This window comes from Haplochromis burtoni, unplaced genomic scaffold (assembly GCF_018398535.1).
Source record: "Haplochromis burtoni strain Fernald_Lab_line unplaced genomic scaffold, NCSU_Asbu1 Contig_22, whole genome shotgun sequence".
Classification (NCBI taxonomy): Eukaryota; Metazoa; Chordata; class Actinopteri; order Cichliformes; family Cichlidae; genus Haplochromis; species Haplochromis burtoni.
This window is the reverse complement of record NW_024582383.1, coordinates 856,135-879,888: the sequence shown is the minus strand read 5'-3', so window position 1 is coordinate 879,888 and position 23,754 is coordinate 856,135. Positions and strand designations below refer to the sequence as shown.

General features: G+C 44.0%; 1 protein-coding gene across 1 annotated transcript in view; it reads right to left on the bottom strand.

Moving 5' to 3' along the window:
- Positions 1 to 1,953: 1,953 nt before the first annotated feature.
- Positions 1,954 to 23,754, bottom strand: part of vsnl1a (visinin-like 1a) — a 36,562-nt gene continuing 14,761 nt past the window's right edge. Inside the window, exons 3-4 of the mRNA XM_005917112.3 lie at positions 5,902 to 6,117; positions 1,954 to 4,014 (exon numbers count right to left, since the gene is read on the bottom strand). Of these exons, the coding sequence (XP_005917174.1) occupies positions 3,817 to 4,014; positions 5,902 to 6,117 (414 nt within the window). The 3' untranslated portion in view covers positions 1,954 to 3,816. The remainder of the gene's footprint in view (positions 4,015 to 5,901; positions 6,118 to 23,754) is intronic.

Below are 23,754 nucleotides of genomic sequence, written 5' to 3'. Positions count from 1 at the left end.
TAATGATGTTAAGTCCTTAAAGTCATATTCTTTTATTGTCATGACTGTATTTGAAGCCATTTTTATTTTTGTATGATACCTGATTTATATGGCTGAAGTAAACTAAAGCCTGAAATACTTAGTCAGTCATTTGTTTAATAGTAATTTAACATTATATAATTCACATATAAAACTATGAATTGTAATTTTAAATGGTTTAAAAGCAGGTAGAATAGCATGTGTAGGCAAGTATATTTCTCCTTTTTTATCAAGAAGCAAAGACAAAAAGGACAAAAAAAGAAACAGGGCAGGTTCAGTGGTCGGATCGTCCGTCCCCACCAACGCCAAAACCAAATCTACGCCCTTGTGTAAAAGTATAGAATGGAAGTTGAAATGTAGTGAAACAGGAAATAATTAATGTCGGCTAAAACCTACCAACCTACCTTGAGTGTAACTGTGAGGAAATGTACTTGATTTTACACATTTGTGTTCAATGGAACGTTTTCACTCTTTGTTTTTGTGTAGTTTATTTTGGGTAATTCTGTCACCATTTGTGTGAGCGAATACGCTCACGTTTTATTATTTTTATTTTTTATTATTTTTATTTATTATTATTATTATTATTATTTATTATTATTATTTATTATTATTATTATTATTATTTTATTATTATTATTTATTTTATTATTTATTTTATTATTTTTATTATTTTATTATTTTATTATTTATTTTATTATTTTTATTATTTTATTATTTTATTATTTATTTTATTATTTTTATTATTTTATTATTTGTTCGTAGGTTTTTTTTCTTGTTGACGACCTTCCAGCTGTTTCTGCTGAACATCTGCCTACAAACAGAAAACTTGATCAATGTGGCCAGTTTGCTTAAGCCAACAGATGTGTATCGCAGTGTGTAGGAGAACCCACACATACACTGTGATAAATGAACATTTTGAGTACACGGTCGTGTTTCTTGGGCCAAGAGTCCTGAGTGCTGTTTAAAACTCTCAGTTAGCACCAAGTGACTGCAGAGACCGAATAACCACATCAGTGTTCTTTTTAAATTATTGGTTGTATGAAAAGTGCTGAAACATCTTATTTATTAGTTGTTATTTCTATAGTATTGATTTAGTTTGGCTTAATATGTAAACCCTTAATGATGGTGTGACTTGAGCGGTCGAATAGCAGCACGATACAAAGGCTGCCTACTAACGACATTGTTTTGTTTTGTCAGTGTCGGTGCTCCTTACTGTCTTCCTTCCCATAGAAACAGTAAGAAAGTCTGATATGTTTTACAGGACTGTGAAAATGTTCTCTGTCATCACGGCTGCACGACGTGTAATTCATCTGAAATAAGTAGAATAATGGAAGAAGAGAACAACCAAAGAGGAGACGGTAGGAGTATTAGTTAAACTATTAAAAGTGATGAAAATAAAGCTTAGACAGGTGAAAACTAAAACGTTTAATAACAATCACTGAGAACAGCTTTAAGAGAAACATTAGCTCATTTTGAATTTGAATGTTTTTTGCAGATGAACCTCTGCCGACACTTCTGAGAAACGCTGCCTGCGTCAGTCATGTGACGAAGTTCACCACATTATTTGCAAAATGTTATATTTTTCAGTTCCACTTAAAGAGCTAATATTTTGAATGAAATAGTAAAATGTCTCAGTTTAAACCTTTGGTATGTTTTCTATGTTCCACTGAGAATAAAAAATCTTAGCATTGTGTTTTTGAAATTGGGTTTGTAATAATTATTACTTTAAGGTAATTGAGAAATAAATGTATTAGCCAGAAGAACAGCTAATGCTAATATGTGTCCAATCGTATCAGTGACACCTTTTTGTCTCGCTAGCTCTAAGCTTAAACAACAACATCAGCATAGGTAACTATGAGGGGCCACATGAGACCGAAGGTTGGGGACCACGAGCGTGCCTCCATGATTGACCTTTAAGTAACAGAGCAGACAACAGCCCATTGAACTCCTTTTATTAGATTAAACCACAACACAGGGAGTAGTGCAGCCATGTCGTCAGGGACACAATACATGCTACAAAAGAATCCTCGTACACGGTTGCCATTGCTTACATTTGGTATCTTGATAGCAGTAAGAATAATAACAGAGTTGTAATTAGAAACATTATCTGGCCAAAGATGTTCATGTAAAGAAGTTCAGATTAGAAACTCGACAGGGGGACAAGTCACACTGCTGTAAGATGACGATGGACTGCTATGATATATCTTTATTGCAGTACTGTGTATATTATGACACGTCACGTCTCCTCTATCCTCCGCTAGCTCGTAAAATACCGGTAGTTTTACGCAGGCTGGAAAATGGGTGATTTCCAAAGCATTCTTGGGCGGGGCACTGCGCTTCACTGAACTTCTCTACACTTGGTATGCATCAGTACGTGTACAATTTGTGAGAGAAAAGGAGTAAAAAAGTACAAAAAGTCTGACTGACTGGTTAGAGAGAAAGACTTTGAGGGGTTGAGGAGGGGGGCAAAAATCGTCCGATCTACTAAACACACGGCTTTACGGAAAGGGCCGTCCTCTGGTGGTAATGAAACGTCATTCACTGCTCCTTTTGCTGCTTTAGCACTCATTTACTTCCACTGAAAAAGACAAACAAGACACTCCAACAGCCTAAGAAACAAACAAGAAAACAACTCCTCTGAATCCATCGTGATGATATGCAACCCGTGGGCGAACGCGAACGAAGTGGATGCGATGGTAACATAGAACAATCTAACTCCTGCTGAAGTGTTTAGCTCCAGTGCTTCCACTTCATTTCAAAAATCCTCCATGTTCAACATCTGTTAATTCGTATGATGACTGGATTGTTGTGTTTCAGTGTGCGTGGAGCAGGGGTTTAGTTCTTAGCAACATGTACCACACCTAATCTACAAGGAAACATGCTCCCACACTTAAAGCAGTCAAAAGAAAACGTCTCGACAAATCACAAAAAACCTACATCCCATACGACGGACTGACTGCGGTCAACTTTTTCCTCCCTAGTCAGTAAAAATGATCTCTCCCGGTTCTCCCACAACCAAAGTGTCATTGCGCTGCTCCGATAAGGCTTCCTGTCATCGATCATAGGATGCAAAATGAGGAGCTTTTTTTTAAGGCAGAACCTAAAGGCATGCAAATTAACTACATTTACAGTATTTACCGACAGCACGAGCATGTTTTCGGAAGGAAAAGTTGGACAAAGTCCATCTCTTCTAGAGCTATTGGTACTTGAGACGATGGATAGAGTGTCTTATTGGAGGCAGATACATTATCATAGGAATTTGGTTCGGTTGACGTTACTCGGTATAATGAAACACACACAGCTAGCGCCAGTAAACTCGGAACAATAAATAGAGTAGCGGCAAATTCAACGTAGCACATCACTGATGCGCAAGCTCCAGTAGAATGAACCTGTATGGAAAATACTTTGCACACTTCACATTTTGGCAGTTGATCTTTAAATAATTTAAATATATATTCATATTTATAGATCTATATATATATATATTTATATATATTAATTGTGCGAGGTGTTTATATGTAGCGAGAGTTGTGTGTGTGTGTGTGTGTTTGTACTGTGAGTGCGCACCCGTACCGTTGGCACCTGCACACTAGTTGTATGTTGTGTGTAGATCTTTTATAGCAAATAACATTCTCATGCACACGAGTGTTTCAAACACAAGAAGCAGATCCATTGAAAGGTAGTCCAAGCATATATAGAGATTTTTTTTCAGTGGAAATAGCTGCAAACTGAATGGAACATGAAATTCTTTCTGTGCAGTCCGTGGCGGCTGGTGGAGCGCTCCGCTCGCCCTCCGGCCTATTTCTGGAGGTCACACTGCAGCAGTAATACGATGGACGGGTCGCTCTTGGCCGCCTCTTTGAACTCCTCCAGCGAGATCTGATCGTCGTTGTTCTTATCCATCTTGGAGAAGATCTTGTCCACCCTCTGCTCGGGCGTCAGGCCGTCCTCGTTCATCTTCATCATGATCACCGTGCCCACCATCTTGTAGATGGCCTGCAGGGGGAGGAAGAGGGCAGAAGACTTTTAGAGCACGCTGCAAAGTTTCCTTCAGCTGCCAGTCTCTAAATCTGTACTCTAAATATATGTTCCTGTCTATTTACTCCTGAGGAGGCTGTAAAACGTTGTGAAACTAGCACTTGTGTTAGCTGTTAGCTGCTGTTAGCTGCTGTTAGCTTGTTAGATACTATTAGATACGATTAGCTGCTGTTAGCAGACGCTAGCACACGTTAAAGATGCTTTACATTGTTGAGCTCGGACACTTACATAATCATTCTCACACAATATGAAAGTGAGATTTTTGGGATAGTTTTTCCTGGTACTGGCTGGCATAATATCAGCTTATATTAGCTGGCTTGTTGTCAGCTGTCTGGAGATGTGAGGGCTGCAAGTCTGAACTGCTGACAATAAGTAATTGCGACAATATTGGGAATAAATTGACAGTTTTGTGTGTTAGAGGCGAGGTGAGGAGGTGAGGAGGAAGAGGATGACATGGAAATGAGGAAGGAGGGAGACTGTGAAAGATGTACATGTTCAACTGTTGCACATTTATAGTTTGAAAGAGCTATTTGTGATCTTAAAATTTAAAGCAACTTCTATCATAAGTGTACCACACATGTGGCGGCTCTCCAGCCACAGTCCAACACCTCTATTTAAGATGGTGGGACAACATGGCAAGTTCCACAAACTGTGTCTGCTCCTACGTATTCTCTATGGATTAATTATGAGTTTATGAAAATACAGAATTAATCACTAATCGATGTATATTTACAATATTCTTATTTTTCTATAAATACCCTCAATAAATTACTTCCTGTACCTTTACGTGGAATTTAAGCTTCTGAGTTCGATCTACGTGATAAAAATACTGTAATCACAAACTCTACACAGTAACTTATTGTGTAGTCTGACAACAACAACTATGACAAACATGCTCTTTACTGTTGTTTCCTACTAAGCATTTCCAGTAGCTTCTTCAAAGAGAGAAACTCCACTGCAGTTATAGCCAGTCGGCTGCAGAGCCTTCTCGTGTGCTTTAGCTAAACCTATCAAGGATGCTGAAGTATGAAGCTGCTTAAAAGTGGTGACTTTGATAGTAAAGTTTGCTGTAATGTCTATTAGGAGGTTCTATTTGTCGGTATAATTGGATATGCTGATCAAATAAAACAAGGACAACACAATATCTGCAACCTGCGCCGACTACAGATGTTGTTAGTGTTGTTCACCCGCACGACCGACAGGGTGAAATACAAATCTGTGCAAGTTTCCTCTGAAAAAGCATGAACACCGCCTCTCTTCTATTGCTGCTGACACAAAGCTTTTTAATTATGTCTTTTGTAGTCAGAGAGACATTAAATTCTATATGTTTCAGATCGCCTGCAGGCGGAGAACGAACACTGCATATTTTCCTTCAGCTGTCACATTCTAATGTTTTCGGGTGTCTTCGGATGTGACGTTACCGTTCAGAACAACTTCACTGTGGATTTTGTTGCTAATGTTTGCCTGCATGAAACAGTGGGAAATGCCTTTGGGAAGCATGAAAATGAACTGAATGCTGAATATGAAGAGGCATCAATTCCATGTTTCTCCAAATGGCATTTTATTGATCCTTAAACAAGGATCACGAAAGAATGATAAATTAATGGATGCCTCAGTGCAAACAGGTCGAGGGGCAGGAGTGGCCTGAATTACAGATGAGGACGTTTGTCTTTAGCTGCAAATTGTTTGAACAACCTGTCTCAGACTCGACAGCCTCAGCTCAGCGCTCAGTAACCACAGTACAAAAATAGTTGTCCTGGTGACTCAGCAAGTTACAAAGCTACTATAAGGCTGTCCAAGTAAAACTAATCAAACCGCTTCAGAAAGTTTCTAACCACATTATACCTCGATGATCTCCAGCATCTCCACCCGTGTGATTTTGCCGTCTCCATCCAGGTCGTACATGTTGAAAGCCCAGTTAAGCTTCTGCTCGAAACTGCCCCGTGATGTGATGGACAGTGCGCAGATGAACTCTCTGAAGTCGATTGTGCCATCGCCGTTCTTGTCGAAGGTCCTGAAGGCGTGCTGGGCAAACTTGGACGCATCGCCATAAGGGAAGAACTACAAAGAAAGAGAAAGGGGTGGGTATGTACTCGGGTATGTTTCTATGATTCAGTCATTTGAAGTCATTGGGCACAAGAGCCTTTAGATAATGTTTCAGAAATACAACCTCTAGTGTTTTTCACACGAGTGGCCAAATAATGTACAAACATGACGTCTCCTGAGAAAGCAAAGCATTTGCAATCAGTGAACACTGATTATCTTGGGTGGCTAAATGAACTTCGATTTCCTATTGCAACTTTTGTAGGCTGTAGCTTTGTTCTCATTAGATTCACCAGTGACAGTAATTGTTCCAGGTGGTCTGTTTGGCAGTAGGATTACTCAAAGTTGTGGACAAATGTGCACAAAGATTTAGCAGAAGTGTTGGCTGAACGTCTGAAGCTAATCTGAGATGGATGAACTGAACTAACAAAAGACTCGATATCCTTGTGGATCCAGCCTTGGTCGAGGTTTTCAGTCTCACGTGGCTGTTGCTGTGTATTCATGTGCAACCATCCATACTGTAAAGATGTCCTGGATAGCTGTCGCTTCCAAACGCCCAGAGCCTGCAGTCTTTCTTAAATTCTAGTTCCAAAACAGGCAACTCCGGTTTACCGTGTTCACGAGTCCCTGAAGGTGACCCCAGGCTTTCCCATGAGTAATGAACGTCAGGATCTCTGACACAAGTCGCAGCTAGAACTACTTTACACTTTAGCTCCAAGAGATATTCACACGGCTGTTTTATCCTGACACGTGTGACTTTAATGCGGTTCCAAGTTACATGAGCTTTTCCCTCACAGCTTTGTTTCGCTGGACTTCCTGCTGATGCTGATCTGATGTCTGATACATGTGCATCTGTTGGCTATGCGGCTGCTAACGTGAGGGTGATGGTATTCACCTGCAAGCGCGGTAGAGCCCATACTTTTATCATTTCATCAAACCTAATTAAATCAATGTTTTGTAATTACTTTAGTGATTAACTTACTTTAATTTAGCACTTTAGCCCGATTGCTAGTGAAAAATGCTGATAATTATCAACATCAGCCTTCTCAGCAGGACCACATTAGCATTCTGATTAGCTGAAGGTGTATTTGTAGCATAGATGCTACCTTTAAGGCAGTTCTGTAGATAATACCTGAATTATGTAACTAAAAACAAACCAGTTGAAGGTGTAACCATGTGCAACATAATTTCATTTGTTGAATGTTGCAGATGTTTTTATTTCACTCAGCTTTTCTCTGTTTTTGTCCACTGATGCCTAATTACACAGCCCATCTCTGCTCTCGACAGTTCAGTAAAGGCACAGGATCCACTGGGTTTTACCCCCAGTAAAGTACTTGAAGCACAAAAAGTGTGTTGACAGTCGAAGCAATCCATATCATTACTGCACGCCGGCAGCATATGAACACAAGGGCAGAGATTAATGCTGTAACTGCGTGGAAGGCCACCAAGCCCCCGCTCAGCTCTTCGTCATCTACCGTACAGCACGAACCCTGTGGGCGGCTGCGAGAAGCTGAGCCATTCATTAGACATAACCTTACGTTTGACCTCCCTGGTAAAAAGTCTGGGTCGATGGTTAATCTTAGCTTGAGCGAGGCTGCTCCCTCAGGACTTGGGCGGGCTGCTTCAATCTTCATCGAGCAAATGGAACAAAGAGAAAGATATTCCATGTTGTTTTATTACTTTTGCACCTGATTTCACCATAACTCGTTCAAGGTCAGGCGCAGCCATGCCACAGAGTGAACGTGTAAAATATGAGCAAAGGAATCTGTGCAAAAGAAGAAAGTCAGGCCCTCTTAAACTTTGTGTAATCTCTGCGTGTTCACAGGCTCACATTCAGGAACCACAGCAGGCATGCGGGTACCTTCCCCATCTAATATATATCTGGAAATGTCGAGACATCCTGCTTGTACTGACATTTGCAGAACTACACAATGAGCAGCTGAGTTGAAACACAATTGTTCTTTTTTTTTTCAGTGAACGTCACATTTCCACTATCAGATTTCACTCAGAAAGAAACGCTGTCGTCAGAAGAAGACTGATATTTCCTTGTGCAGTAATCTTTGACAGCATGGATTTGTTCTTGGACCTTACCAGCCTTGCACACATAAAAAGCACAAGCAAGACCCCGGCACAGCACAGAGCGGGAATCAATGACAAAGATATGGCATCGATTAAGCTGTGAAAAGCATTAAAAGCGTGAACAGTTGAAGCTGTAACTTCAAAGTGTTGAAAAAAGCCTGCAGATGGGTAACAGGCAGCAGTTAAATCTGGCTGGTTTTCACAACCAGTGGAGTTAAAGCAACATTAGCAGTTATTTGAATTGCTAAAGTCACCCAGCTCTGTTCTGGCCAACATCAGTGCTAGACTCGGGTTTGTGTAGAAGCCTCATGCTCCCCCATGTTCACCAGCAGGTTTGCTGTTCAGTGTTGGACACGTAGTTTACAGCAGAGCCTTCATTTAGATGAAAAATGTATCTGGTCAGAAGTGTGGGGTCACACCACCTGTTCTGTGAATTCCTGTGTTTCCACAGGTCGATAAAATCAAACACCCAGACATACTTTGAGACTCTCTGCTGACTGAGTAACTACAGAGTTATTCAGCGGTTATTCCTCCGGCGCTAACACAAAAACTGTACGCCTCAAGCTTCATAGCATGGATTTCCAGGGCTGAGCAGATCCTGTAGCTGTTGTGTGCAGGTAGCCCAGTACTCGTGTCCATACAGTGCACCTGAAGCGAAAGAGTGAAATTGTGTCCCAGACAAGGTAACAATGAACTTAGTCACACAACAGAGCTCTGCAAAGCTGACTATAACTCCAGAGTCAGAGGATAACTCCCTCCAAGCTGACCACAACAACCTTCACAGCTTTGGTTTAAACGGTGATATTTTAAAAAGGATAGCAGCCGATGACAGCTTGGTGACGAACTCATCAGTTTCAAAGGCTGCAGCCAGAGGAGAGCACCCGTCAATCATTATTCGTTATTAGCACATGCACACAGGGGCATTTAAGGACGCTTCCCAGCACTGGACTCTTGAGGGGCAACCACAGGTTCTGTCCCTCTCTGACATCCTGTTACGTCACACACCAGCAGCACATGTTTTGATGGAAACCTCACATAGCCTCTCTACTTAAACCAAACCCTGCATGACAAAGTTTCTGCTTTATTCCCAAATGAAGTGCAGTCCAAGGTGTTTTTCAGTGTTCGCACCGTTGTTGAATCTGTTTTCAGCTAGTTCCCAGAGCCGCTGGCTGTCCCTTGGTTGTATAGCTTCGGGCCAATGAGGACTGAGACATGTAATGTTCTGTTGTTTAAAAGCCAATGTAACGATACTGGAATACACAGCAGATGAACTGGAAGTGTAATGACTCTCATTGACTCTCACATGCTAAAGTGACATGACTTATGCAGCATATAGTTGCTTGTTTACACATCCAGAAACATTCGTTAGGTGTTTGTGTAGGTTACAGGACAGCACAGGAGCTCTGATCACAGCAGCACAAGAGCGTCCTCTAAGCACCACATCCACAGAGGCAGGAGTCCACTGACTGTATCACCCATGCAGACTGTCCAAAAGTGCCTCAGAGACTCAGCACAGAGCAGCGAGATGTTAGAAGCAAGCTGGGATGGTGTACAGTGGGAGGCACAACCAAGTGGCTGTGCTAGTGTACAGGAACATCTGTGCCACGTATGAAGTCCCCAAGCTCCCATAGGAGCTTCCAGTGTTCCACACAGACAAGCAGCTGCTGGCCGACCAACCACACGCAGTGGTGACTGACAACGATAGATGAGAGAATCCCAGCAGACGAACAACAAAATAAAGACATACTCGGTGCCATTAGGAGCATCGGGCCCTGTAACCCCGAACCTGGAACAGTGACTCCAGCAGGTTCCAGGCACAACATCAGAAGTTTGAGGAACAGCTAAGATGCACAGAAACCTCAAACTCCTAGGCCTCTGCTACAGGACCTATACATGCATGTATACACGTGTCTGTATACTGATCAACTACAGCAAGCCAAAGCCCATGTGTGCAGCAGACAGTCTCGTCACACTCAGAAACAAGGATGCTGCCCCATCCTGCACTAAGACTGGGGGAGGAGACAAGGCCATGAATCCTAATGGGAGAATGGATTGCAGTGACTTGGAGATGAGGGATGAAGCCACAGAGAGTAAGGGTTAGACCGTGTTAGCTCAGGTTATAAAAGCCACAATGAGGTCCCACCCATGTAAATTCTGCTGCAGTGCGAGCCGATCAGACTGCAGTGGGAAGTTTAGAGAAGTTCAGAAGAGAAAAGATATGCGGGGGAGGAGGGTGTCAGCGGGCACAGAGATGAGAAGAGACAGAAGAATTTCAAAAGAACGAAAGGAAAAAAGGAGCAAGGCAGACAAAGTGTGAGAGGGAGAACGACAGAGCTTACACCCATGATCCAGGTCCTTATCTGCCCTTTCAGAGAAGCCACACTAATGCGAGGATGGAGGTCCCTTTAGGGCAGGGACAGCCAGTGCGAGCCAGCTTGCATGCACGGGACGCTTTGTGCATAAATGCAAAGTGGCTTCCTTCCCTCCTTCCCCCGTACGGTTCTGCCTCAGATCATCCCCCAACCCCGGAGGAACGGGAGGAGGCACGTGGACCTACGGGACGACGCGGGAAGAGTTGAGGAGAAGGAGGAGGAAGCTAAGTGAGAGGGGAGAGGAAAGGTGCCAAGGAAGGGATGCGGGAAGGATGTTTAAAGGGTGGGAGGGGAGCGAGAGAGGACGCCACTGCAGTTCCCCAATAATCTGCTAAGTTATGAAACAGTTACGTAAAAATGAAGAAAGAGCAAACAGGCAACAACAAAACGTTCACTCGATGGCACGCAATCACAGTTTAACAACCAAAAATGAGCTCGTCACCACTTGAAGGGACCGTGTCCTCGACTTTACACTTACAGATATTAGGCCGTTAACGTCTCCATTAAGTCGTACTCTCCTGCTGGTCTGGCAGCTGTTTGCAGCCGGCCATCAAAGGATGGGCTCAGTGCCAGACCGCTCAGCCAAGGGCCAGGCGCACAGGCGCAGCTGCTCTAATAAAGGCTAATGTCGCAAGGTTTGCATGCGTGTGTGTCAAGGCTGATTCTGTCAACAAGCACACACCACCTGAAACATGCTGCTGGTAAATGGAACATTAAAGCCTTTATAATCAGCCTGCAAGCTGGTACTGGTGCTGATCCAAACGCTGGGAGGCAGGGAGACTGGGCGAGAGAGGACAGGAAACGCGTGTGGGAGAGAAAGACACTCAATCGTCACACTTAACTGAAGGCCATTTCACACTGACAGAACGACCGCAGGATCATGGAGCAGATGAATATTGCAGCTCCAAAGTGCCGTGAAACTACAAGTGACTCAAACGAGCTCATCAGTAACAACCAGCACAATGACTTTGACTCCAAAATAACTTCCAGGAAGTGTCTGATCTGCATTTCTCTTTAGCTGAACTCTGCCGGCTCTTCAGATAAGCGTTCGGCTGGACGGAGAAACTGCAGCTTAAAAGCTTTGACTGATGACATCACCAGGGTCAGCATTTAAAGACATTATATTTACTATCCACAGTTTCTGATACAGTTTGGAAGCTGCTAATACTAAAACTGCTGCACTGTAATGTGTGTGTGTGTGAGACTGATGAGAAGCAGCAGATAAGGACGAGCTGTTTGACATTTCTCTGCAGTTTGAGCTAAACTCGCCACCCATGACGAACTCTGCAGTCAATCCAAATCCCCGGACCTTTAACCAGGAAGTATTTTCATTTTGACCAGCGCTGCCAAGTTTCTGTTACCGCTCGCTGAGCTTTCGAGCTCATCTTGCTAATGACAGTGGGCAGCACTGCCAGATATGAGTGAAAGCTGTGGAACACGAGAAAGTGAAGGTGAGACAAAAGATATCGTAGTTTCTGAAGGCGATATGGCGCCAAATGCAAATTAAAATATAAATACATGCAGGTGATGTGACAGGATTATCCTAACATGCTAACTTTCACGCGTTTCTGAGCCACCATCACACAATGACCCTATTAGGATGTTATCGTGACATCATCATGACTCTGACTACAATCTAGGCTCCAACCAACCCAGACCTAGAGACCATCTGTGATCGTTGGGGTGGCACTGGTTGCTAGGGAAAAATGAGAATGACCAGCGAGTGAGTGATTGGTGTAAAACTGGCTGCTACAGCCCTACTCACACATGGGTCAGTGCCCACCCCCTCCAGCAACTCCAAGTTACTATGGAAAAGTAAGTATTAAACAACTGGTTGTTGGAGGTCACCTGGATAAAACTGGTCATACATGGAAAGCTGCTTTTAAACAGAGACAGGAGACTCTCCTGTACAGTGAGGTAATCTGAAGTGTAAATACATTCGATGGCTTTTCCTGGAAGCAAATTATAAGAATCCATCAGTAAATTTAGTACTGAATGTATTTTGTTTTTAAATGCAAGCATCACTGCTTTGCTTTAACCTCCTAGGACCTGCGTCCACATATGTGGACATCACATTTTGGGTTATTTAGACCAAAATACTCAATTTTGCTCAACAAGGGCCTGATATCCACTTACGAGGACATTATGCTGCTACTGTTCTATCGACATTTTAAACGAATATCCTCATAAGTGGCTCTCATTTTTCTTAAAAACAAAAATAAGGTAAAAAAAATAATCTGGTGATTCTTTGTTTTTACATTCATCAGGTCCCAATCAGCCCAAATATCAAAGAGAAATTAAAAATGCTGCCGTGGAAGAGTTCAGGTCTGAGGAGGTTAAAAATAATAACAGATGCAAACCAGCCTTATCATGCATTGTGCTTATAATCTTACCAAACAAAGCCAGTAGATGAGCTGCTTTACATGCTGCAGACCTCTGCAAATGTCAAACCACATGACCTATTACCATCCATGCACTCAGAGTCCCACAGCGCCCGCTCTGAACCGCTGCCCTGTCGATGCCGTGCTCGTCACTCTAACTGTTTTTCATGGATTGGGAATCATTTGAAATCTATCCCTTTCCAAATGATTCTACTTGCTGCTTCGATAGAGCTGCACACAGTGAACGTACTCGACACTCAGTTTGCTGGTCATCGCTTCCCTTAATATGGACGGTTCAATATTCTTTTGTCAGGGAACTAAACCCAACAGGGAGACAATAACAATAAATCAGACTGATAAATATAGTAATCATTTATGATCTCTTGGTGATGCATCCACACAGCCCCCCCGAGGTCAAGGTCTCCTTGCATAAGAGCCCTGCAGGACACTCTGTTCTGCCTCTCTGTTGTTATCAAAGGCACATTTGCTATTGGCTGTGCATCTCTCCAGTACACGAGCACAGGGTGCAGAGGTCAGTCTGAGCCTGTGATCCGCCCTTCAAAGCGCTCGAGGTCTGTAACAACGAGGCTTTAGCTTTGACGTGTTTCATACGGTTTCCATCGCTCTGCTGTGGCACCGGGGGGGGGGGCCTCACCTTTCATACATTCCTTCGCCAACAGCGTGAGATGTAAGCAAAGATACCCTAGCCTCGCTTTACGGCTGTTTACATCACCACGCCACCGGAGGTCCTGCTTCATCGAGCTCGAGAGCAGGAGAGGAGAAAACATGCATAATCAATCGGGGGGGGGGGATGTTGCAGCGTGTCTGCTTGTGTGTGCGTGCGCTCTTACATAAAACGCTCAGTGACGTGCCAGATACAGACACTGAGCCGGCGCAAATCTGTGGCTGCTCCCGCGTCCAAGGCCCCGGGGTTCAAACAGACAACACAAATACAAACACACACTTTGCTCTGGAAAACGCATTTTTAGTCATCCGCTCAGGTGAGTGCCGGCTGCGATATCAGCTTTGTAGCAAGGGAGCAGTGTGTGAAGAACAGTCAGTGAACAAGAAGAGCTCACCTAAGACGCGAGTGTCGTTTTCATAGTAAGTGGAATTATTTTTGTGAAATCAAAGCTGCTTTTCATTTTGTTGATTCATTGAACCTCCGTCCTCACACAGTCAAGCATCTGTTTCTTTCTTACACTAGCATCTTCGGCAGCGCAGGTAAATGGAAAGATTAAAAAACTAATTTCTGAGGTCAAAGTCACTTATTTATTACAAGAATAAGAACACAATCCGATTTTCTCTGATATTATAAAGTCTTATGAAACAAACTGGAAAAATTGTTCTGAAAAAACTTGAGAGATGTTTGAAACTTTTGGGAATAATAACCTGAGCTTAGGTTAGACTTTAACATCAAACATACAAAATCTTCTGAGTCTTGCAAATGTATCTCAGAGAACATCCATATTTTTTCTTTTCTCATAAATGTAAATCAAATCAAATCAAAATGTATTTATATAGCACATATTAAAACAACAGTGTTGACCATAGTGCTTCACAGTCAATAAAACTGTGACAAGTCGTAACAAGGTTTCCGTAGGTGAACCTGCGGAAGGATCATTACTGTACAACTGTAATCTTAGATGGTGCAGATGTTCTTCTTTTTGTCCTGTATTCCAGTTTATACAGCACCAAATCACAGCCTTTATCCTGGAAGCTCTTGGCGACAGTGGGAAGGAAAAACTCCCACAGCCTTCAGACATTACTAGATTTTTCTCTACCATCGGGGAGAAAGGTACTAAAGCTGACTGAAAACACGTCAGCGCTCTGCTCTGCGCCCTCCTGCTGTCACTTTATGCTGACCTGTAAAACAACATGTGTTTGCTGTCGTCTTAAACCACACGTGCTGTTACCATAGTAGCCAGGAGTGCGGTTTTTTTAAGATTACGATTTTAAGTAAGGAAGTTTTCTTTGATTAGAGGGGGAGGATTTTAAAATAAGGACTAAATATTGGGCCTTGAGCAAGAGAAGCCACTCCACAGAGCCATATACCAGTCCCACCAGTGTCTGTTACGACACCACATACAAACGATATGAAAGCCTGCTTTGAGAAGCTGGCGAGATGTCCCGCTGCAGTCCAGAAATGGGCCTGAAAAGCCCGTTCCTGGGCTGCTTGTGCTTTGAGAGGAATTTGGCACTAACCTGTCTCCTACCCTGGTTATCAGTGGTTACAAAACACCCATCTGGCAGCAGTAACTCTGCATTAGGAGCATAAATGACAGCACAACAGCAGATGGCACTGTTGAGGTGTGGAAGCATATTTAATGCCCGAGGGAGCGAGTGAGGAGAACAGCTATTGGCAGCGAGGAAAGAATGAATAAATGCATCATGTTGCTTCCATAGCAAAATTCCTAAACAATAATCCAGATTAAAACTCTTCATTCTGATACATAAATATCAGATATACATATATGTGTGTGTATTAGCCGGTCTTATCCACCATTATTCCTCCGTGTCTCTCATCAGACACAGTAAAGCTAGTAAGAGGTGCAGGAGTGAGTCACTGCCAGCTTTGGCAGGTGGACCTGAGGGCTACCCTCTGCTCCGTGTGACGTAGTTCAAAGCGAAGCAGAACAACAGGGCAGAAATAAAAGGACGACTGCTTTATCTTCCCTTTGCCAGTGGTGAGTCTAAAATGGTCTTTTAAGAGCTTGTGCTTTTTTGAAGGCGTCTTTTAAACAAAAGCTCACGATCGAGCTTCTCCTGCTTGGCCGGGGCCAGGAGAAGAAAGGAGGCGAGGGAAGAAAGCGATGTAGCGTTTGAGAGGGAGGGAGGGGGAGAGGCAGGGAGGGGGAGAGGCAGGGAGGGGGAGAGGCAAGGCAATTTTATTGGTGTAGCACACTTTCAGCACAAGGCAGTTCAAGGTGCTTTACATGATTAAAATAAAACATGAAACATTATAAAAGTAAAATCCAAGAAAACATTTACAATAAAACAATAATCAAGACAATAATTGATATGAAAAATTAAAACAAACAGGTAGAGAGCCATAATGGGATCAGTTACTCATAAGCAAGTCTAAATAAGTAAGTCTAAATTTTAGAGTTAAAAGAGTTCAGTGTCTCTGCAGCTGTGCAGTCTCCTGGTAGTGCGTTCCAGATGTGAGGGGCATAGAAACTAAAAGCTGCTTCTCCAGGTTTAGTTCTGGTTCTGGGGACGGTCAGTAAACGAGAGCTGGAGGACCCGACTGATCTGGATGGTTTGTAGCAGATCCCTAATGTACTCTGGTGCTAACCCACTCAAGCATTTATAAACTAATAAAAGCACTTTAAGGTCTATTCTGTGAGCTACAGGGAGCCAGTGTAATGGCTTTAGAACTGGAGTAATGTGCTCTATTTTCTTGGTTCTAGTGAGAACACGAGCAGCAGCGTTCTGGATCAGCTGCAGTTGTCTGATTGGTTTTTTGGGTAAACCTGTGAAGATACTGTTACAGTAATCAAGGAGATAAATGCATGGGTGAGTTTTTCTAGGTCTAATTGTGCCATCAGTCCTTCAATCCTAGAAATGTTCCTCAGGTGATAGGAGGCTGACTTTGTTATAACTTTGATGTGGCCCTGGAGGTTCAGGTCTGAGTCCATTATTACACCTAAAGTTCTGGCCTGGTCGGTAGTTTCCAGTTGGACCAGTTTGAGCTGATTACTGATATTTAATCGCTCTTTTTTGGGTCCAAAGAGAAGTACTTCAGTTTTGTTATTGTTCAGCTGAAGGAACTTATGAGACATCCAGTTATTAATTTGGATAGGTTCAACATCACCTGGTGACATTGAGATATAAAGTTAAGTATGGTCTGCATAATTGTGGTAGTTAATATTATTGGTGGTTATAATCTGGCTTAACGGGAGCATGTAAATGCTAAATAAGAGGGGCCCTAGGACGGAGCCCTGGGGGACCCCGCATGTGATTTCTGTATTTTGTGATGAAAATTGGCTAATTGACACATAGAAGTTCCTGTTCTTAAGGCCGGACTTGAGGCAGTGAGGAAATGCCACACAACGGGGAAAAGCCCCAACAACACAACAACAACAACACACAACCTCCTCTGAGTTCTCTCTGGATGTCTGCAGCACGCTTCATTACTTGCATTGTGCTTCCATTTTACACGACTCATCAAACATCCTGGGCTTCTTCCTCCTCGAGCATGAATTCATTATTCATGACTGCTCAGTCATGTCTGAGTCTGTGCGTGCGTGCACACATGGAAAAGCCCGGTCCTGACTCTGCACGTTCACGGCTCTGTCGCCTCTGCTGCCACGGTGTTGTTTCCATCTGACTTAGAGAGGGCTAACACACCCACACGATGTCTTAATGGCTTCTATCATCTCCCCCGTATGAGCCTATTTATAAAAGTCAGGGATGTAATTTTGACGTGTGCTCGTTCTCACCCTGAGGTGCATGCCAACGTACAGCTAGCTGCACTCTGGAGGCTACACGTCTGTAACCTACTTTAGGAGCACCTGCCTTACACGCACTGAAGTGCTGCCAGCTGACTGCTCTAATTTTAAGTAATCAGCAGTGCTCTGATTTGATGTGTTGCGTGCTGTGGTGTCGCAATTACATGAACAGCAGCAACCTTCTCCTCTCTCGATCCACTTCTCACAGGTACGGGCGTCCTGCCTGCTCTCCGAGTTTGCTCGGAGGGTAACTAGTCTGTCCGGCAGAAAAAAAACAAAGACAACACGTCCAGCAAAAATGCCTTGTTGATGTCAGTGGTCAGAGGGAAACAGGCAACAGTAACTCAAACCGAGGTATGCAGAAGAGCATCTCTGATTGCACAACATGTCAAACCTTATAAATGGTAAAAGGCCTGTATTTGTATAGCGCTTTACATCCAGTCATCCACCCAGTCACACACTGGTGATGGCAGCTACATTGTAGCCACAGCCGCCCTGGGGCGCACTGACAGAGGCGAGGCTGCCGGACACTGGCGCCACCGGGCCCTCTGACCACCACCAGTAGGCAACGAGTGAAGTGTCTTGCCCAAGGACACAACGACCGAGACTGTCGGAGCCGGGGCTCGAACCGGCAACCGATTACAAGCTCAAACTCTTGAGCCACGATCGCCCCTTATTACTCTAACAAACTGACTCTTTGTTGTATCGCTTGGTATTTTTCACTTGCTGTGGATGTAAACATTACAACAGTACGATTGCAGGTCAGTAACAATCTCACGGCCCTCGTAAGAAACCACAGGTCTAAAATCCCAGAGCATGACAACTTCCCACCTCTCGTGACTCAACTTTGGGAGTCATGGAAGAGCGGCGAGGCGTCCTCCGTGATGCATCACACCATCCTCGTGGTGAGTATTGAGATGGAGGTACAAGGTAGCACCTTTGCAAACATCTCTTGCCCATAGGCCAGAATTTTAACAACATGAAGCCGTTTCATGGGTCCATCCCGTCTTGTATTAATGGTGCAGGCTGCTGCAGGTAGCGTAACAGTGTTGAGCTATTTTCCTTGCACACTTTGGGCCCACAGTACCAGCTGAGGATCATTTCAACACCACAGACTACCTGAGTATTGCTGCGGATCGTGTTCATCCCTTTACGACCACATCTTCTGACGGCTGCTTCCAGGACATCATTCCACTTTCTTCAACACGACGCTGTACTTCACTGTAGTTCGTTCAAATGGCCTCCACAGTCACCAGATCTCAATCCAGCAGAGCACCATTGTTGGATGTGATGGAACAGAAGATTTGCATCACGTGCACCAAACAAATCTGCAGCAACAGTGTGATCCTGTCATTTCAATATGGACCACGATCTCGAAGGAATGTTTCCAGCACCTTGTTAAATCTGTGCCATATAAAATGAAGACAAACGGGCTTCCAACCTGGTACCAGCCAAGAGTATCTAATGAAGAGCCCATGAGTGCATGTGTGCAGTTCTGATATTTCAAAAGCGTACGGACATCACACGCGCTCCACTACAGTAGCTTTGCATGACAATGGTTCAAATGAATCCTTATTCACCTTACACTGTGGAGCAGGTGTATGCCTGATCTGCTCTACCTGACATCATACGTGACATAACTTGTTTGGCTCATAGGCGTACTTACATCGACCTCAGTATCTGACACGTTGATCAGTTTGCGTACCTACCATCAGAACAGTACAGAGAATCTGGAAAAACATAGCAGATCCCTTTATAATTCTGCAGTTGTATTCATGTTTTATATCCAAGTCTGCAGATTATTATCATCGTCATTATAAAGTCTTACTTTACAGCTCAGGGACATAAATATCTAAACTTTCTCCAATTCTTCAGACTAAAAGAGAAGCTAACACACTTACTGATGCATAGTGGCCACATGTAGGCTACGCTATACGTCACGTTCTATGTAAGTACTGAGACGTAGGCTTTATGGGTGCTTATACGTGATGTTCTGCAGCACTTATCACGTCAGTCACAGCAGTTTGAATCAGTCCAGATTTGCCTCCATAATTAAATGCTTTTGGAAAAACAAACTTCATTCTGGGAATCTGTTGGTTTTATTATCTGACACGGCATACCCACGGGGAAGGAAATTCAGATGCTGCTGATTGAGAGACCCTCACTGCATAACCACAAATTTACTAATGTGTTTATCTTACTGCTCAAATCATATCGATGCAATTATGGCACAAACTGAAGCATGACACGAGCTGTTGAGAACAAAGGTCTCATCGCTGTAATGGCTTCACTTTTGTAACGGTCTGACGATAGTTTCTCTCTTGCAGTCATGACAAGTAAAGCAGACTGGACAGCTGGGTCAGCGAGGACAGATAAAAAGATGGCAGTGAGTAAAATCTGAAACAGTGGACTCGAACAGCAGGTTCTACAGCACCACAGTGAGTGTAGGATTTGTGTTTGACGGGGGGGTTTGTGTTTGTGAGGGGGTCATCAGGATAAACCTGGATTTCACTGAGTCCAAGCATAGAGGTAGACGTGAGTGTAATAGATCCTCTCCAACAATAATTATATTTTTTTCTTGAACAGTTTTAAAGCCTGAAAAGCTCACGATGCACGTCTTATCCTATTTTTAAAGGTCCATGTGTTTGAGAATGTGCATGCCTTTTGAAAACTGGTAAATATAATATGTGTGTATAAAATCTTGACTTCTTCCACATGAAAGTCAGGGGTCAGAACGATGGGGCTGCGGCGTCTCTCTCTTGGGTGGAGCTTGCTGACATGGTGGTTTGAACTCTTGTTAACCAGCTGAAGGTCACTCTGGCTGCCACGGCGGGATTTAGCCTGCACCGTGACACTAATAGCCTTGTTCACCACTCGTCTGTGATAGAGGATGTGCCAGTGTGCGGCTCAGTCTGAATATAATTTCCCCTGCTGAACGGACCCCATTATCGCTCTCCGTGCATCTAAAGGCCCTCACTAACTTCCTCTTCTCTTGCTCCCACACCTCAGCAGCAGCAGTGAGGTGCCCTCAAAGTTACTGAATAATTCAATTACATTTTTACAGTCCGGACCGAGGTGCTGCAAAGAGGCCAGAGAGCAGCCGGAAGGCTTAAAAGCAATTCATTATTCCGAGTCGCCATCTGTGCGTCGGCCTTTTCGCTCTCTCTGTTTCGACGTGCCTCTGCAAGCACATTCACGTGTCCGTTACAGCTCTACAGCTTCTAGTGCATCTGATCTGCAACACTCGGAGCAATTAACACCAATTTTCTGTTCTGAAGGACTCGCGGTGTAGAAACCACTGTTTGTCTTTGTGAAAATTACAGTCTGCTTACTCAGTGTCAGATTCTCCTCCCTGTGTGCTTTCCAAACATTGTAAACTACTCGTGTTCATAATGAGTGAGTCATTTAGTCTCCAGTTTATCATCGTCATTTGTCTGCTTCGCGGTTCCTGAGCAGCTTCGAGAGCGTCGGGATTGTTTCTATATTGGTGCAACTCGTGAACTGAAGTCGACACGAAGTATTTCATGCTGTCGATGGAATCTCTGCCTTTCAGGAGCCGCAGTGTGTAGCATTCAGCACTGTGTGTGTGCGCGCTTTGTTGTGACAACGATGGAGAATGGCATGAGCGCTTCTGAGATGACAAAAGCTATTTTTAGTGCACGGCAGCCACAAGCCTCCTTGGAAGGGAGGTGAGAGAGGAAGTGGGCAAAGATGGAGGAAATAACAAAGGGGAAGATGCAGAAAGGAAGGAGGGAGAATGGCAGGAATCGACATGGGAATCAAATAGGAAATATTACAAATTATAATAATTTGATTTTCTTTGTGCATGTTCGAGGGGCTGTAAGAGCTTTGGTGTTGTCCTGCTCCGTGTATCGTTTTGTTACATTTATTATTTTACAGTAAAATTATAGTAACACATTTTTTTCGATCTTTCTAAACCAGAATAACAGAACATCAAAGAATTTACAGAAAATAGCGCGAGAACGGTCCATAAAAATGTAACACGTGCAAATAAAAGACAAAACACAAAGACGACATTATGAACCGTTACACAAAAGCCTGTACAAGTGTGTAGGGCTGCAGCGTTTGATTATTTTAGTAATCGAGTATTCTATTGATTATTTCATTAAGTAACTGGATAAGAAAACAGCCTTGTTGTGAACTCCATGCTCTGTCGGGATTGCTGCAGGTAGTTGCTGGATGGGAAAGCGGTGGTCCTGCGGCCCAGTCCTGGATTACTGTCCCTGCTGAGCCTCGGACAGCTCGCACTCAGGGCGTGGACCAGGAGGCGGCTCGGTGCCAGGCTGCCCTGTGTGTGCTTTGGTGGCGTACGTCAGGCGTATCGGGCCGATTAGCAGGACAGACCAGCTGTTTGTCACCTTCCATTCCCGAATCCTGGGCAGAGCCCTAAGTTGCTGTTGTCCCGCTGGGTCGTGGAGGCCATTCGGCAGGCGTAAGCGTCTTCAGGAGTTTCTGGAGCGTGGGTGCACTCGACTCGAAGGGTGGCCACATCGTGGGGCTTGTTGAGGGGAGCCTTCCTCTCATTCGTGCAGCGGTCGCCTGGTTTTACAGCTTGAATGCGCAGCCAGACCCTCTTTCGGGTAGCAGGTGCCGGGTGCCCCTCAGCGACAGCCTTCATCTAAATGGTCAGCCTAGTGTTTTGCGGTCAGACCATAGCGGCTGGCTCTGTTGCAGGACTTGAGGCCAGGATTGCGTCTGGCAGACGGCTTTGCCTTTTACATGTGGTGTGGCCTCCACCGGGCCGCCCTGTGTAGATGGAAATCTTAAATAGTTTGCAACACTGCGATGGGTGTGGGCTGCACCGTCTCCTCATGGGGTGTCTTAAAGAGTTACTTAGCGAGTTATGTTGGGTAATCACAGCAGGCTAAATCATGCACTGCTTTCTCCTTGCAGCAGCAGCAGCAGTGCATTGAGCCTACGCTACACAGCTGTGTGCCGTTGTCTACAGTTTGTGGCACAGCGAGTAGATAGTGCTTCCCCGAGCTGTTTGCAGCCAGACAGAGAGACACTGGTAAGCATCGTCACAGTCAAGTCTAGTTATCATTATTATTATTTTCAATTATTTAATGAAATTCCAAATTGTCTGATTAAAATCCAATGCGTTAATATCCACCATCACCCACTCTAACGAGTTACTGCCTATCAGTAGCTGGATTACTATTTCCATTTTGGTTGTTCCTGATTTTGCACCCTTCGTCCAAAGCGTGGTGATTTGTTTTTGTGTCATTTGTTTTCCATTTTTGTAGCTAGAAAAACAAGAAATCTTCACTGTAACTAAGGTTGATGCTGGTCCACGCTGACACATCCCAACAATTAGTGATGTAGCAGCCTCTTAAAATATTCACATTTTGTTGTGCAGTACAGAGATCTCTCAGCTCCAAGCTGCTTGGCTGTCACAGAATTATTAAATATGTATACGCCCAAGACTTTTATTTGTTTTTGTACAAGTGTGCGCTGTCACATCTATGCCAAACGATCTCCTATAGCTAATTTTCCATGTCAATCTGACGCTGCAGCGCTGTCGTTTGAGTCTTTGTCTCCTGTGATTAGGGGACATATGTTTCCTCGCAGAGACAGGCTGTTGGCCAGATGATGTCAGTGTCCTTCTGTCACTCCATTTACCTTCCTCGCATTCAGCCCTGTCTGTTTGTGGGGAACACGGGGAGCCTCGCAGTCTGCTGAACGGTGCACACAAACACACATGCGCGCGCATCACACCCGTCGACAGGAAAAGCCTTGAGGCTATGAAAGCGTGACGCGACTGAGCAGAATCCATCCATACATCTGCTGCATATTCAGGTCAGCATCTGGCTGAGCGTGGGCCAGCGTTACAACAATGCGTCAATCGCCTCCCGCGCAGCCACAAAGCACACGTATGATGTCTCCGTGTATATTTCCCTGGTTTTAGGGATTATGAGGACCTCGTTAAATGCATTTAGCAAACACTCAAACTGGTTTCGCTTTCTGTCTTTTTGCTGTTTTAATGCAGGAGTCAGCCCCAGACGACTGGAAGGGAAAAGACAGAGTTTCTGTTTGCAGCAGAAACCACAATGAAGTCCATTATACTGATGCTGCCTTATCACAATAAGTCTGTTGATGCTCCCTGGATGTTACTTGGCAAACAACACAATAACACACAGACACACAACACCAAGAAGGTATGAATCCTGTTTTGCAAGTGTTTGGATCACTGTTAAACGTGTGCATTTCTGTGCATGTGTGTGCGTGTGTGACTGCATGTGTGTGTGCATGTGTGTGTGCATGTGTGTGTGTGCATGTGTGTGTGCATGTGTGCGCATGTGTGTGTGCATGTGTGTGTGCATGTGTGTGCATGTGTGTGTGCATGTG